Source organism: Chaetomium tenue (genome assembly GCF_020726465.1).
Source record: "Chaetomium tenue strain MPI-SDFR-AT-0079 chromosome Unknown F5144scaffold_4, whole genome shotgun sequence".
In the NCBI taxonomy this organism is placed as follows: Eukaryota; Fungi; Ascomycota; class Sordariomycetes; order Sordariales; family Chaetomiaceae; genus Chaetomium; species Chaetomium tenue.
The window spans coordinates 3806573-3822621 of record NW_027117332.1 but is presented as its reverse complement, the minus strand read 5'-3'; the positions used below and the strand labels follow the sequence as shown (position 1 = coordinate 3822621).

The 16049-nt window shown below is 57.3% G+C and overlaps 6 protein-coding genes across 6 annotated transcripts; 3 read left to right on the top strand and 3 right to left on the bottom strand.

Annotated features, from left to right (window-relative positions):
* The first annotated feature begins 62 nt into the window (after positions 1–62).
* On the top strand, positions 63–2666 carry F5144DRAFT_630376 (uncharacterized protein). Its single transcript, XM_066792420.1, has 3 exons — positions 63–263; positions 406–2308; positions 2367–2666. Exons 2-3 carry the CDS (start codon positions 436–438, stop codon positions 2432–2434), a joined length of 1941 nt encoding a protein of 646 aa, XP_066643668.1. The 5' UTR covers positions 63–263; positions 406–435; the 3' UTR covers positions 2435–2666.
* Positions 2667–2991: 325 nt separating this feature from the next.
* Positions 2992–4371, bottom strand: F5144DRAFT_488841 (uncharacterized protein; the record flags this gene model as incomplete). The annotated part of the gene is made up of 2 exons (XM_066785687.1): positions 2992–3738; positions 4000–4371. The coding sequence occupies 2 exons, from the start codon at positions 4369–4371 to the stop codon at positions 2992–2994; spliced, it is 1119 nt and encodes a 372-aa protein (XP_066643667.1).
* Positions 4372–4971: 600 nt separating this feature from the next.
* F5144DRAFT_490947 (mediator of RNA polymerase II transcription subunit 4) lies at positions 4972–6030 on the bottom strand (the record flags this gene model as incomplete). The annotated part of the gene is made up of 1 exon (XM_066785829.1): positions 4972–6030. The coding sequence occupies one exon, from the start codon at positions 6028–6030 to the stop codon at positions 4972–4974; it is 1059 nt and encodes a 352-aa protein (XP_066643666.1).
* Positions 6031–6355: 325 nt separating this feature from the next.
* F5144DRAFT_574373 (ubiquinol-cytochrome-c reductase complex subunit-domain-containing protein) lies at positions 6356–7472 on the top strand. The gene is made up of 6 exons (XM_066789016.1): positions 6356–6459; positions 6569–6624; positions 6769–6822; positions 7028–7121; positions 7178–7234; positions 7287–7472. Exons 1-6 carry the CDS (start codon positions 6448–6450, stop codon positions 7293–7295), a joined length of 282 nt encoding a protein of 93 aa, XP_066643665.1. The 5' UTR covers positions 6356–6447; the 3' UTR covers positions 7296–7472.
* Positions 7473–7597: 125 nt separating this feature from the next.
* On the top strand, positions 7598–9922 carry F5144DRAFT_574371 (glycosyltransferase family 59 protein). The gene is made up of 5 exons (XM_066789015.1): positions 7598–7974; positions 8027–8115; positions 8173–8690; positions 8736–8873; positions 8927–9922. The coding sequence occupies exons 1-5, from the start codon at positions 7738–7740 to the stop codon at positions 9814–9816; spliced, it is 1872 nt and encodes a 623-aa protein (XP_066643664.1). The 5' UTR covers positions 7598–7737; the 3' UTR covers positions 9817–9922.
* A 194-nt stretch (positions 9923–10116) lies between these two features.
* F5144DRAFT_574370 (uncharacterized protein) lies at positions 10117–11356 on the bottom strand. The gene has a single exon (XM_066789014.1). The coding sequence runs from the start codon at positions 10907–10909 to the stop codon at positions 10406–10408; it is 504 nt and encodes a 167-aa protein (XP_066643663.1). The 5' UTR covers positions 10910–11356; the 3' UTR covers positions 10117–10405.
* Between the last annotated feature and the right edge of the window lie 4693 nt (positions 11357–16049).

The window sequence follows — 16049 nt, the reverse complement described above, 5'->3', positions numbered from 1 at the left end:
CCATTGCAGGAGCTGCGCTGCACGGGCCAAGACAATTCGTTCTTTGTCTCACTCGAGGTGCGAGTGCATCCTGAAGACGACAAGTTGCCATTCTCTGGCAAATGTCACGTAACTGCACGACACAAAATACGAACCTCTGAGCCCCGTTTCAAGCGTCCCGAGATACAGCTGCCGCCCGATTCACGACTCCCGCATGCTTTATTTCCTGCGATAACGCGGATCCTTCGGGGTGGGCCGAAGCGCAACCAGAGTACGAATAATCTGTACGTACACAACCACTACTACCTGGGAGCCCCTCGGCTGCACCTGGTGGTGGTCCCCCCCCGAGCCCCGTTGCACAGCAGTCGCCGAAAACTCCTACGTTTTCTCTCGTATCTGCCAATGTCCTAACTTCCTTCCTGACAGAAACACACCCGATAGTCATACACATCCATCATGCAACTACCAACAATCGCGCCCTCGGCGCCGTTTCTCGCTGCGCTGCTGGCCGCGCCGCAGCTCGTATCCGCCTTCTACCTCCCCGGAGTCGCGCCCGCAGCATATGCAAAAGACCAACTAGTCCCTCTCAATGTCAACGCGATTCGGCCGGTCGCAGGCCCCGACGCGATGCTTCATTCGGTTGTGTCGTACGACTACTACCACCCGCTATTCCAGTTCTGCCTGCCGCCAGATGGACCCAAGGATGTCGGCTCCAGCTTGGGCAGCATATTGTTTGGCGATAGGATAAAAACTTCGCCGTTCGAGCTCAAGATGGCAAGCAACGAGAGCTGCAAGGCGCTTTGCAAGACAACATACCAGAAAGAGGCCGCCGGATTCGTCAACCAGCGGATCCGGTCCGGCATCAGCCTCAACTGGCTCGTCGACGGTCTCCCGGCTGGCCAAAAGATTATAGACGAGCAGTCAGGAACCGAGTTCTACAACCCCGGCTTCCTTCTTGGCCAACATACCGGGGATGGCGACCAGGTCCTGTTCAACAATCACTACGACATCATCATCGAGTACCACGAAGTTCCGGGGAGCCAAGAGCTGTACCGGGTGGTGGGCGTCATCGTTCAACCCGAGTCGAAGAAATACAAGGGGCCCATTGACGGACAATCATGCAACGGGGACTTGGACCCCGTCATCCTGAATGAAGCCGGCGCTACCGAGGTCCAATTCACCTACGGCGTCTACTGGGTTCTCTCCAAGACAGCCTGGGCTACTCGTTGGGACAAGTACCTCCACGTTTTCGATCCCAAGATTCACTGGTTCTCGCTCATCAACTCGGCCGTCATCGTCGTCTTTTTGGTGCTCACCGTGATGTCCGTCCTTGTCCGCGCCCTCAAAAAGGATATCGCCCGCTACAACCGACTCGATCAGCTCAACCTCGAGGACCTTTCGGGCACATCGGCACTAATGGAGGACGGCGTGCAGGAGGATTCCGGCTGGAAGCTCGTCCATGGCGATGTTTTCCGGACGCCCAAGCATCCCCTTCTCCTCTCCGTCCTTGTCGGGAACGGCGCCCAGCTCTTCGTCATGACGGGGTTCACCATTGCGCTTGCTCTTCTGGGGTTCCTTTCCCCATCCAACCGTGGCTCCCTCGGCACCATCGTGATCCTGCTGTACACGATCCTTGGCTTCGTCGGCGGCTACACGTCCTCGCGCATGTACAAGTCGTTCCAGGGCGATAAATGGAAGCTCTGCATCATCCTAACTCCGGTCCTCGTCCCGGGCATCGTCTTCTCCTCCTTCTTCCTGCTCGACCTCTTCCTCTGGGCCAAGAGCTCCTCGGGCGCCGTCCCCTTCACCACCATGCTCGTCATCGTCCTCATCTGGTTCCTCATCAGTGTACCCCTCTCGTGCGCCGGCTCCTGGGTCGGCTTCCGCGCCGCCGCCCTCGAGCCGCCCGTCCGCACCAACCAGATCCCGCGCCAGATCCCGCCCGTCACCACCTACCTCAAGCCCGTCCCCAGCATGCTGCTCGTCGGCCTGCTGCCGTTCGGCGCCATCTTCGTCGAGCTGTACTTCATCATGAGCTCCATCTGGTTCAGCAAGATCTACTACATGTTCGGCTTCCTCTTCCTGTGCTACGGCCTCATGATCATGACCTGCGCCGCCGTCACCGTGCTCATGGTGTACTTCCTGCTGTGCGCCGAGAACTACAACTGGCAGTGGCGCGCCTTCCTCGCCGCCGGCACCACCTCGGGATACATCTTCCTCAACGCCATCATCTACTGGGTGAGCAAGCTGTCGCTGGGCGGGTTTGCGGGCAGCGTGCTGTACATCGGGTACAGCGCGCTAATCTCGTTCCTGTTCTTTATCTTGACTGGTATGTTTCTTCCCTTTCCACGAATATTCATGCATACTGATGCTAATACGTCGCATAGGATCGATCGGCTTCTTTTCCAGCTGGCTGTTTGTCCGCAAGATCTACGCCTCCATCAAGATCGATTAGACGGAAGTGGGAAACGGGAGGTCGGTGGGCGGCGGATTTTCGTCGATTGGATGCGATTTAGAACTCTTTTATGTAACACCACAAAATGAGCGCTGGAGCTATGGCAGAGGACGTGTAGTATTTTCAGCCTTTTTTGAAGCGGGCAAGATTTATATTAGACTTTAAAGCAGCCTCCTATTCTCGGTTGACTGGGGCTCAAGGAGGGCATATGCAAGCTTGGATAATTATCTCACCCTCCAACTAACTGTGATTGATGTTTTGTCTACAGCCGGGCCGCTGGCCAAGTGAACCCAGACATGTCTATCATGCCTATCTCTATCCCAGGCAGGATTAGCCTTGATGCCATCCATTACCCCGCCGGAAAGGTATGCGTAGTTTTTTGCTTCATGTGCACATCCATTAATCCCTCATTGCCGCCTGATCCATCTTCTCCCGGCCCTGCTGCTGCTTTCTTGGCTTGATATTATATGTCTCTGACCACGTGACAACCAATCCCCAAGTGTTATTACTTCCATCACACGGATTCTCCACGCCCAGAAGTTTGCCTACGGCGGCTCTCAGTCCGCGTCTTCTGATTCAGTAGATCCGGGCGACCAGCTCGACGTCTCTGTCCCCGTTTCTATTTCCGTTTCCAATTCCGTTTCTGTGATATCTGGCGACGTCGAGGCCTCGGGTGGCTCTCGCTGCTTCGCCGTCGCACGTGGTGCCCTTGGTGTTTCTTGTCTCGTTTCTTCTTCTAACGTGGGAGATGGCGACCTCGCGGGTTCCGGTGTTCCCAGCCCCAGCACTACAGGCACCCGTTGCGGGCTTTCCGGGCGCTGTCTTTCCGGGCGCCTCTCCTCCATCACCGGAAGGGATGGCGACCTTGAAGGGGCTGGTGTGTGTAACCCCAATGCTACCGACACCGGTTGCGGTGGTTCTGGGTGCTTCTCCATCACCGGAATGGGCGGGGATCTTGAAGGGGCTCCTGGCTCCATCACCAGATCAGGCGGCGACGTTGAAAGGGCAGGTGTCTGCAGCCCCAGCACTCTTCCCGCCCGTGATGATATCTCCGGCCTCTTCTCCATCATGATCAGATCAGGTGGCGACGTTGAAAGGGCAGGTGTTTCCAGTCTCCGCACTGTCCCCGCCTGTTCTGGTATCTCCGGTGCCTTCTCCTCCATGATCGGAACAGGTGGTGATCTGGGCAGGGGTGGTGTCCCCAGCCCCTGCCCCAGTACTATTTGCACCGGTTCCGGTATCCCCAGATCCTGCTCCTCCATCACTGGGAGAGGCGGCGAACTCGATGCCTCTGGAGTCCCCAGCTGCACCTTCACCGCCACGATTATCGGTTTTGATATATCCTCTGACACCGGCTCTATCAATCGCAAATCCGGCTCCGGCTCCGGCTCAGGCTCAGGCTCCGGCTCTGACAACTCTCGCGTCCGCGGCCCCAACGACACCAACTCCGACACCAGCTCCAGCTCCGGCTCCAGCTCCGGGTTTGATATATCCTCTTCCGGCTGTATTAATCCCAAATCCGGTTCAGGATCCGGCAACTCTGGTGTCCGCGGCTGTATCAACACCAATTCCGACTCCTGCTCCAGCTCAGGCTCCTGGTTTGATATGTCCTCTACCGGCTGTATCAAGTCCAAATCCGGCTTCGGCTCTGGCTCCGGCGACTCTGGCGTCCGCGAGTCTGACATTGACTCCAACTCCGGCTCCGACCCAGACCCAGACCCAGACCCAGACCCAGACCCAGACCCAGACTCTGCCACCGGCTGTATCAATCCTAACTCTGGCTCCGGCTCCAGCAACTCTAGCGTCCGCGGCTGTATCAACACCGACTCTGGTTCTGGTTCCGGCTCCGACTCGGATATATCCTCTGTCAGCGTCTGTATAACCCCAAAATCCGGCTCTGGCTCCGGCTCAAGCAACTCTGGCGTCCACGGCGGCATCAACATCGAGTCCAATTCTAGCTCCAGCTCCGGCCACTCTGGCGTCCGTGGCTTTATGAGCGCTAACGCTGATTCTGGCTCCGGCTCCGGCTCCGGCTCCGGCTCCGGCTCCGGCTCCAGTAACCCTGGCGTCCAAGGCTTTATTAACACCGACTCTGGTTCTAGCTCTGGTTCTGGCCTCGAGATAGCTGCTGACACCGGCTGTATCAATCCCAAATCCGGTTCGGGGGCCGGCAACTCTGGCGTTCGCGGCTTTATCAACACCAACTCCAGCTCCGGCTGTGGCTCAGGCAACTCTGGCGTCCGCGGCTTTGATAATACCAACTCCAACTCCGGTTCCAACACCGGCTCTGGCTCCGATTTTGATATATCCTCTGTCGCCGGCTGTATCAACCCTACGTCCGGTTCGGGGTCCAGCGACTCTGGCGTCCACGGCTGTATCAACACCAACTCCGACTCCTGCTCCGACTCTGGCTCCGACTCAGGTTCAGGCGGAGACCCAGACCCAGACCCAGACCCAGACCCAAACCCAGACTCAGACCCCGTCGCAAATCCAAACCCCCACTCCTCCTCACCCAGCACCGTCTGCACGCCCGATTCCTAATCGTCCTCATCCTCATCATCATCATCATCATCCGCCCCCAAAAACGTAAACTGCTTCGGCTTCGGCCTCGCCACCGCCACACTCTCCCTCCTCTCACCATCCCCATCCGGCCCACCCCCATTCCTTAACCGCGCCGCCTCCCTCTCCCTCGCCATGCGCTCCCTCTCCTCCCGTCCCTTCCTCTCCGCCTCCTCCCGCTCCACCCTGGCCCGCTTCTCCGCCTCGCGCCGCGCCTTCTCCTCCGCCGCGCGCCGCCGCTCCTGCTCCGCCGGGTCATACCCGCGCGGCTCGATCCCCGCGTCCACCAGCCGCTGCAGCGCGGCGAGCGCGCCGGAGCGGATTTGTCCCTCTGTCGGCCACGGGTGGAAGGCGGCGTCGTGCAGGGGGTTGACGGCGGGTTTGAGGTGTGCTGGGAGCTTGTCGTCGGCTGGGGCGGTTTTGGGGGGTGGTTGCTGGGAGGGGGGGAGCTGTGTGCTGGGTTGGGTGTCGTTGGTGGTGGTTGTCGGGGTGGGCGCGCTGAGCCCGATGGGGGTGGTGACGGTGCCGTTGAAGCTGAGGTTGAAGCTGGTGGTGGGGGTTTGGGTTTGCGTGGGTTGTGATTGGAGGCGGAACGAGTCTTCGGGTTCGGTGGGTGGGGCGGAGGACTGGCTGGGGGTCATGTCGACGCCGTTGGTGACGCCTGGTAGTGGGAGGGTGTTGCGGCTGATGCGGCGGGCGTAGGCGAGGAGTTCGGAGGTGGTGAATTGGTGTTTGGGGCCGGCGGGGGGGTTGCTGGTTGTGGGTACGGCCTTCAGCTCTCTGCGCATGTTCCACAGAGAGCTCATGATGTCCTTGAGCTGGGTGTCGTGAAGCGAAGTCTCCTGCCTCAGCTGCTGCAGCCGTGCATTGTTGTTTTGATGTGTCTCGAGTAGTTTCAACGACTTGGAGAGTTCTGCTTCGGCCGCGAGTAGCTCCTCGGCCAGCTTTTGTGATGGGTTGTTCTTTGCGAGACTGTCAATCATGCTGCCGAGGGTCTTCTCGACTCGCTCGAAGCAGCCGTCCAAATTCGTCTCCATGATGAATGAATGCATATACCGCGTAGGATAGATGAAAATCGCGTCGTAAATCTGCGGGTATAAATGACGTTCAGAGAGATACAGGTCACAACGGGTTTCTTGAGTGTCGTGTGTTAAAATGAAATGCCATCGAACAATGAGAACGGTGGTTGTTGCTCAAGCAAGGCAATTGTGGGGCTGCTTGGCATGGAAAGCAATCATGGGCAACGATTGCACGTGCGAATAGGGGGTACCAGTCCCCAGATGCCCCACGGCTCTGGCCGGAACCATGACTCGATGATTGGGGCCTCAGGCCACAACAACTCCGGGTTTCTCCGGCCAGAAACTCGCGCGAAACGCAACATCGAATCTGCAACTCAAAGATTGTTTCGCAGCCATTCAAGCAGCCGCTCGCTCTTTTTTGTCGCCGCCGCCACGATGCCGTTCCCCGTACGTTACAACAATTTCCCTTGACAGACATCCTTCCCCATGTTCCTCCTACGCAGACCTGGGAACGGCACATCGCAAAGACCGATCATCGGCTAACCGATTGTACCAGACTGCACCCCGCCGGGCCCCTGCCTTCCCCGAGTACAAGAGCCCCTACGGCCCGAAGTAAGCACACACAACCCTTCAGCAGCCGGCCGCAGCCCACCAACGACACACCACGAGACACCACGAACGAAGAGCGACGTACGGTTGCGGCTGCGGGCCGGGGGGCCAAGAACAACCACGAAACGGGCACTGACGGTTTCTAAGGTACTTTTACCAATCCCACTTCGCCGGCATCACGACCAAGACCTTCCTTAAAACGTAAGTCTGCGAGTTGTTTGGCATACACAAAAGGGGGGACTATGGGGTTGTTGCATGTGGATGGCTGGTGCACTCGACCGAGGCCTGGGGAATGAATGTACTTTCCATGACGAGTCTTGTTACCAGAAAAGAAATTTGGGGCGTGGTGCTGGCAAGAATTGCTAGGACAAGAAGGACGGTTTAGCGAGGCTAACTGTAGCTCTAGCGGCGTCAAGTCGGGCATGTTCGGCGGTGTTGCCCTCGTGGCCGTTATCTTTCTAGGCTCTGGCATTCCCCGGATCCAGCAGGATATCCTTCAGGTACGTCGGCCTCGAAACTGATGCAGGCCAGGCACATTTTGCTAACCCCACGATAGAAGATCCCGTTCCTCGGCCCACGCTTTCCGGTTCGCGAGATTCACCCCGCAGACAACGTAAGTTCTCATTCCTATCCAAACAGCCCACTTACTAACCATTTTATCGCAGCCGTTCTAAGCCAGATTTGTTGGGCTGAACGTGGGTTTGGCGCCAGGACAGAGGCTCCCAGGAACGTTGGAGCGCCGGTGTAACAGGAGCGTGTATACAATAAAACATTATAGACGAGATCTTTGCCCATTGTGATGCTACCTTCCAGAATTGTAAACTATCGTCCCTGGCAATGTTTTTGATGCGGTCCCTGGTAACTATCAGGGTATCAAAAGACCAGGGGCGCTGAGTCTGAACGCACGGGCCATCTGGCTGAGTTGACACATGTTATTACTGGCCCACAATCACATCTTAGCCTTAACTTCACTTCACAACTTACACCACCCGACAGTCGAGGACCGAGGGGGTTTGGCTGTGAGGATAGCCCGCCATAAGATCAACATCGGACGCGTAAAGATAGAATGGCCTCCAACCCATTTTTATAACTACCCATCGTTTCCCCTTGATCACCATGGAGGTCATCCAAACCCTCCGCCAAGGGCCCCTGAGCGATGTGCTCCAAGCTCTTTTACTCGCCCTGGTCGTCGGTCGTCTTGTAGTCCCCGAGCAGCAAACTCCGCGTCTCAAGGGCACATCGTCGCCCCTTTTCAACATAAACGCAACCGTGGGAACCGGGTTTTTCATCATCGCCTTAGCTTCCCGGTTCTGGCTTAGTCTTGTGAACAAATATGTCCCTGAGCCGTACCTCGTACGTCTCATCCCTACATTTGAAGCCCGGTCTGCATTCTAACTATCCCCAGGATGAGGTCTTTCATATCCCGCAGGTCCAAACGTACTGCGAGGGGCGTTTTTGGGACTGGGATGACAAAATCACCACCCCTCCGGGACTGTGAGAATATTTTGTTATTCGTTCGCATCGATGGCTGCTAATAGGCTTGTTAAACAGTTATCTCATATCTGTGGCGTACCACAAGCTAAGGGGCTTTTCTGAATGCACTCCTTCCAGCCTCCGGTCCACCAACCTTTTCGCAGTTCTCATCGCCGTGCTTGCCGCTCAATGCCACCACCTAAGTGAGGTTCGGGCAGCCGAGCGAGCGGGCAAGCCGCCGCCCAAGACCGCCTCATTTGACTCGTACTATACGGGCTTGAACATCGCCTTTTTTCCTGTCCTTTTCTTCTTCTCGGCCTTATACTACACGGACGTCGCGTCGACGATGGTTGTGCTCGTTGCCTACCGCAACCATTTACTCCGATTGGCGCCCCAACCTCCCACCCTCGGCAATGACCTTTGGACAATGTTCCTGGGTGTTTGGGCATTGTTGATGCGGCAAACCAATGTCTTTTGGGTTGTCGTATACATGGGCGGCCTTGAAGCGGCGCATGTTCTCAGAACTGTTGAACCTGGCTCGCAGCAATACCCTACAAAGCTTCATGACCCACCCCTGACACAGTCCACTCCCGAAGGTAAGGGTTTCGCCCCACGAGTGACGGTATCTGCTAACGGTTTAGACTGGGTCTTCTGCCTCCTGACGCTCGGCACCACCGCTCTGCTCAATCCGGTCAAAGTCCTCCGTCAAATTTGGCCACACATCAGCATCCTCGCGCTGTTCGCCGGCTTTGTAGCCTGGAATGGGGGTGTAGTGCTCGGTACGTCTTATCCGGGCAGACATCATCATGGGCGCCTGCTAACAACACCCCAGGAGACAAGTCCAACCACATCGCCACGATCCACCTGGCGCAAATGCTCTACATTTGGCCGCTATTCGCCTTCTTCTCCGCCCCTCTCATTGTCCCATCAGCCCTCTCAGGCATCGCGCGGCCTATGCAGTACCTAAAATCCCTCCTCTTATTAACTTCAAAGCGAGCAACACTCATTTCTCTTCCGTACACCCTCCTCACCATCCTCCTTTCCCTGGCCATTGTCAAGTACAACACCATCATCCACCCCTTTACCCTTGCCGACAACCGGCACTACATGTTCTACGTCTTCCGATACACCATCCGCCGCTCCAACGCCATCCGCCTCTCCCTCGTCGCCGCCTACACCGTCTGCCGCTGGCTAGTATGGGACCAGCTGGCCCGACCCGGCGACGCCACACAACAACAACAACCATCACTACAATCACAACCACAACAGCAACAACCCCCCACCACCACCACCACCACCACCAAACCACCCCCCAACGACGAACCCCCAACCGCCACCCCACCCCTCCCCCCCTCAACAAGCACCACCCTCCTCTGGCTCCTCACCACCACCCTCTCCCTCATCACCGCCCCCCTCGTCGAACCGCGCTACTTCATCCTCCCCTGGATCTTCTACCGCCTGCTCATCCCCCGCCCCACCACCACGCCCCCCACCCCACCGCCACCCAGCGCCCCGGCGATCACACGCCTCTCCGCGTGGCTGTCCGGGCGCTGGGGCTGGGGCTGGGGCCCAGTCGAGGACGGGCGGCTGGTGCTGGAGACGGGGTGGTTTGCGGTGGTGAATGGGGTGACGATGTATGTGTTTTTGTTTTGGGGGTTTTATTGGCGCGGGGAGGATGGGGCGGTGGGGGATGGGGGGAGGGTGCAGCGGTTTATGTGGTAGGTACTTAGGTAAAGGCGTGGGGTTGATGGGAGGGTTGATTTTCATGGGGGAACTGGTTGGGGGTTGGTTGGGGGAGTTGATTGGGGGGTTGATGGCGGGGTTGATTGGGGGGGGTGGTGTGTGCGGGATGCCCGATTCAGTGGCTTGGGGATGTCTGTCTTGTTTGGGGCTCTGAGCCCTAGTTTGTTCTCTTTGGTTACACCGTCCTGCGAGGCTGCGTCGATCGCGCACTCAAGGGGGCCGATAGACTTGGGGAGATGGGATTGGCATCGCAGATAGAAATACAAGTTGTTCGCGCCTGTTGCGTATTTGTGTATGTGTGTTTCTGTGGTTTTCCTCACGTTGTCATCGACATCTATGTCCTATTGCACAATATTTTCCAAACCTCATGCATCCAACCCAAACCCAGTTATGTACCGTTATGTGCCGTCGGCTGTTATCATACCCCAACGCCGCTACTGTGAAACGCGGATCGGAGCCGCCTATTCCCTTCAACCAAGAATGCAGTTGTCGCTAACATCGTCGGGCCGGTGATCCAGAAACCGCGATGTTCTCCGCACCCCGGCCCCATCGTCATCCATCACCAGCCTTAGAGACTCAGCCGGTCCAAGCTCAACCTGTCCCCACTCCTGACCCTCCGTACAACCCCCAGCTTGAAGAACCTCTCCTCCCCGGCCGCCGTCCGCCCCCCGATGTACAACTTCTCTGCCCCCAATGCATCCCTGAATCCCTCGCTGCTGCTATCGCTCCCTCGCCTGCGGCCATGGCTATCGTGGTGCCCGGGGGGTTGGGGTATCGGAACGCCAGTGCTGTGATGGTGGTGGTGATGCCGAGGGGAGTGTAGCGGGAGCTGGCTCATTACGCCCCCCGACCGTGGTTGTGGGGAAGTTGCTTGCGATGATGCAGACGCTGCCGCCGTGGAGGATATCGTCCGCGGTGTTGCTGCCGAGGTCTGTTGGGTTGAGGCTGAGCTCTGTGTAGTGTGTTTGTTGGGCTGCTGGGTAGACGCGCTCGCGCTTGTGAGCGAGGCGGGCGTTTGCTGGCGGAAGGCGGCGAAGAAGGTGGAGAGGAAGAAGGGGCGTTGGGACGACATGGTGCTGTTTGTGGCCCCGCGTGCCAATGGAAGAAGGATTGGCGGGTTGTCGCGGGATGGGGAAAGCTTCGGGGGGAAATGCTAATGGTCCACTGTTGGTGCGATCTCTTGGTCTTCCCTCGGGGTGGTTCTCGATCGGTCGTCTTTGTAACTTTCGGGGGCGTTTGGTTTGGGGAAATGGATCGCAGTTTGGTATTTCTCGAGGGGGGTCGATTCAAAAGCCAAATGTCGCGGCAACGGTCAATTGTCTAGCCGCCCCGCGCGCTGTCGATTTAGGTACCTATCCTTGCTTCTTCGGTTGCAATTGTTCAACTCGCTCGGTCTTTGTCACATTGGTACCCCCTTCGGTTTTAGATTGGTGCAAAAATGGGTAGACGCTAGAACAATAATTATGAGAAAACGTGGATGATTAGGCCTCGAGTCGCTCGACACGGTCAAGATCAAAGTGGGAATGCGCCTGCGTCTGACGTCGAAGAGAGGCCTTCTTGCAGCTGCACGAGGGCGCTCGGCCAATCCCGGGATCTTTACAGCCAATGACAGGCGCCCACGGCGTTGCACCGGACCAGCGGGGTTACTGTGCTGTCATGCATTTGCCCCGCCTGCCAGAAGCTGCGGTGCTGGCACGGCACGCACAGTTCGCGGGGCAGCCGAGGAGCCCTTGGAGCCCCAAGACCGCGACTGCTGTGCAATCCAAATTTTGATCTCGAGAGCTTCATGCCGGGCCCTCCAACGGCGGGTCATAGGAGGGCTGTCCTTGAGCTTCCTTGTGTGACGTTGACAGGCCATCTTCAGTTGGGTTCATTTTTTGGTGAGTCAGCCGCTTGCCTCCTCCGACGACCACCGCTTTTAAAATTGCGATGTTGGGCAACGGTTTCCTTCCTAACTGCCATAACAGTCGTAGCCCCGCATCCGCGGTAACCGCGGATGCAGCTTTAGTACGAATACCAGCATGAGAGGCCCCAGTGAATGGATTCCCCGGCTGTGATGTGGAGATTGTGGGGATGCAGGAAGCAATGAGGAACTCGCGAATTCCAAGCAACGCCACAGTTTGAGTCCCGGTTGAAGTTTTACCGTAACTGATACCTAGGCGTACGATTGTGAGTCAGTCACGTGTTTGTAGGTAAGATGTAAAGTTGATGTGGCAACCAACCCTCTGCCCCCAAAAAAAAGAGAAAGGAAAAGAAAGAAAGAAAAAGAAAAAAGAATTAAAAGAGAAAAAAAGGATAGTCAAATAAAGGTAGGCCTTGGTCTTCCAAATAGCCTTTTTTTTGGTACTTCTAGCCGGAGGTTTCCACGACGCCTACACTTTGGAGGCTTTTTTTTTGTCATGTCACATGTGGTGCCACCTCAGGCATCAGATGTTTTTGATCACAGTCGCACCCATTTTCGAATGCTCCCTGACCACTCGCAATAATCAAGATCACGTCGTAAGTTGGGTACTTTGTCCATTAAAACACACAGAACTACTACTATTACGCACCCTCCTACTCCCGGCGAGTCTACCCGTTGAACTGCAATTTCCAAGGAAAGAACTAGAGGAAAGGGAACAGTGAAAGCTAAACCGAAATAGAAGAGACCGAGGACCGATCCACTATCCCCATCACAAGCCCTAGCCGGCCGCTTTGGGGTAAGCGGCCAGGTCAAGACTCTGCGACTATCTTGAAGACAATGACATCGTCGACTTTGATGTAGGGGATGACCCCTGGGGGAATATCTTGGGGCGAGGTCCACAGTCTCAAGCCATTTACGACCGAGCGAGCTATGAAGTGTAGTGTTGCATTGGGCTTGATGAAGCAGGTGGGGTTCCGTTCCACCGCCGGGCGAGCTCGTCGGCAACTCGCGTCATGAACAAAGACGTGGGTAAATAAATATACCTATTCTCAAAATCTACGTTTTATTTATTATTATTATTCATACTCCGCTATGCCCTAGGGCGTGCCGGACCCTCTGCTATTTAGTGTACAGGAAAACCGTGCCCTCCCGGGCCGGGTGAAAAACCCCTACCAACAATCAAGGAACGATGCGTTCTGGTGAGTCTACGTATACAAAGAGAGCAGGCCTCCTGGCCTCCGAACGGGGGCGCTTCAGGCCGCCGTTTCCAGCTCGAGCCTCCTGGCCAAGCTGTACATCGGCAGCCTCCCCGAGTCCATCAGCCAGTCGAGGATCCTCCTCGCAAGCCGTACAGTCGTGGGATTGATACCGTGTGGAACTGAGTAAAAGTCCCGTCGTGTCCGAATTCCAGTTCTCTCCCATCTTCGAGTCAACGGTGGGGCCAAACACCACACTACCAGGTGTTCGGCAGTCTCTCGTCCCTCGCCACACTCGCAGGCAGGCGTCAGAACCTCCGGGACTTCCCGTGTAAACAAGTAGTCCCGTAAGCCTATTGCTCCCGTCCGGATTTGAATGAGCAGTGAGCTTTTCGCCTTGCTGAGACCGTCATGCCTCCTTAGGGTTTCGTTCCGGAATAGCGTCTCCCGCTGATGGTCAAAGTCGTCCGCCGGCCTGGTGATTGCGCTGCCGTCCCGTTCCTTTAACCACCTCGCTCTCCAGGCCTCTTCTACTGCCTTGTCCGTGTCTATGGTTCCCCCCGTCCAGCGCATGATCGTGCCCGCGGCTCTCTCTACCGCCGTGGGCCCTTGAGGCCTCAAGGTTCGCGGTCGGCCCCTGTTGCCCCTCCTCGAGCTGAGTCTCTGCTGTATCTTGCGGCAGGCGGTAAGGATAACGCTCCCCGCCGTCTTTTTGCCGCCTTGGCCGTCGTCCAGATCGGGTTGTTGGAGTCGGTTTTCGAAATCTGCAAGCCGTTTGTTTAGGTATAAGTCCAACGGTGGTACCCACGTCTCTGTCTCGAGGTTACGGATGGGGGTAGACTTAAAGGCTCCCGCCACAATCCTCAGGCTCTTGTTCTGGGCCTTCCCGAGGGCCTTGGTGATGCCTTTCTTCACCGGTTCGCCTCCCACATCCGTGGGAATGTGGAACGACGATGCGCCATAGGCCAGCGCTGACCGGATGCACTTTGTGTACACCTCTCGCGCTTTGGCTAGCCCCAGTCCCCACGTCGATGCCGCTAGCCTCGACAGGGCATAGCTCTGGGTCCTCAGCTTCTTCTCCACCGCCGCCAGGTGGGCTTTCCAGTTGAGCTTCCGGTCCAGCCAGACTCCCAGGAACCTGGCAGACTCCTTCGGTCTGACGGGGCTGGTGCCTCCCCCTGGGTTAGTGAGTTCCAGCTGGTTTGTCCACTGCCGTCGTCCCTTGTTGAAATGGATCAGTTCGCTCTTTTCCGGGGCGAACTTCATCCCCCGACTGTCCGCCCATCGCATGCATGTTTCCCACGCCGCCTCCAGTTGCCGGACATTGGCCTCGGGGTTTCGACCAAATACCAGGAGGTTGGTGTCGTCCGCAAACCCCGTTATAGCCAAGTGTGGGTGCTCGTCTTGTAGCTGCTTGTATAATGAGGAAATGTAGAGAATGAAGAGAACAGGGGAAAGGGGTGAGCCTTGGGGGACCCCTGCCCGAATTGCCGTCGGTGCCGCCGTCTTGCCGTCGAAAAGAAGGGTGGCCTCTCGACCAGTCAACCAGTCTCTCGTCCAGAGGACCAGCCACCTCGGGTAGCCCATTTCTCGCAAAGTTGCTAGCAGTCGGGTGTGGTTGACCGTGTCAAAGGCTCCTGAGATGTCCAGTTGCAATAGGGACGCCGCACCCTTCTGTCTCCACGCCTCCTGGACCTGGGCTACTACTAGCCGGACAGCCAGCTCTGTGGAGCGGTGTGCTCTGTTCCCCATTTGTTCATCTGGTACGAGGCCGTTGACTTCTGCAGTTTGAGTGACCTTCCTGGCGACCACTGACTCTATTACCTTCCCTAGGGTTGGCAGCAGAGCAATGGGCCTGTATCCCCCCGGGGTCTGATACACCGGCGGAGCCTTTCCTGGTTTCGGTAGTACTACAGTCTTCGCCCTCTTGAAACGGTTCGGGAACCATCCTAGCTCCAGACACCTTGTCGCCAGAAGGGCCAGCACTTCAGCTAACGGTGCTCCGCACGCCTTCAGAAGGCCCATCGGGAGCAAATCCTCGCCTGGCGCCTTCCAGGGGCTTGCTCTTCCTATCGCTTCCGTGATCTCGGTCGGCGTCACTGCTTGTACAACGTCGAAGCCCGGGTTCCAGCTGCCCAAAAAGGTTTGATCTTCCACGTCCGTTAGGTTGGCCGGTGGATCCGGGAAGAACCTCTCGGCCAGTGCGCTAGCCTTCTGGTCGTGCGTTTCGGCCGTTACCTGCCCGGACGAGTCCTTGAATGCCGGTAGTCTCGGTGGTTCCGGCGGCAAAAAGCTCCGTAGCCTGGCCCATCTTTCCAAGCTCCACATCTGATCGGGCTTCTTTGCCTCGCTTGCTTCCTGCAGGTTGTTCCTCCAAGCCCTCGTCCGTGCTTCGCGCGTTGTTCTGGCAAGGTCCTTGAGCCTTTCGCCGAGCTCCTCCCAGCAGTACTCTGTCCGCGTCTCCTTCGCCAGCCTCTCGGCTTTCCTGGCCTTCCGGGCGGCCTGCTGCACTTCCACTGTCCACCAAGGAGAGCTGTAGCCACAGCTCGCCTTCCTCCTTGGAGTGCTTTCCCCCGCGACCCAGGTGAGCCACTCGACCAGGCTGCCGAAAGCTTTATCAAGACCCTCGACTGTTCGGGTCCTGGCCAGCAGCCCGTCCGGTCCCGGGTCTGTAAGTCCCATGGCCTTGCATAGCAGCTCTGATTCAGCCTTCACCCTCTCCCTGTCCATCTTCTTCCAGGCCCAGCCATCCGGTTGGGTTGGTCTCGGCCCATGCCCTTCCCCGACCTCGAGCACTTGTGGGTAGTGGTCTGACTTTCCACGGCATTCTTCCCCGTAGTATACTGTTTGGAGGTTTTCCGAAGTCCAGAAGTGGTCGATGGTTGACGGGCGGCCTCGCTGCCGCCCCTGGGGAGCTCGCGTTGTCGCCCCCCTTGGAGTTCTGATGGTGAGGTCCCACAAGGAACCCAGCTGCAGTAGGTCTTCCGATTTCCTATCGTAGCGTCCGAACTTGTCCCACAGTGGGTTCTTTAGGTTGAAGTCTCCTGCCAGAACCACCGGGTGGCTTGGCCTTGGCCGCCCTTGCAGGGCTCTCGGTACATTCTCGCCGCCGG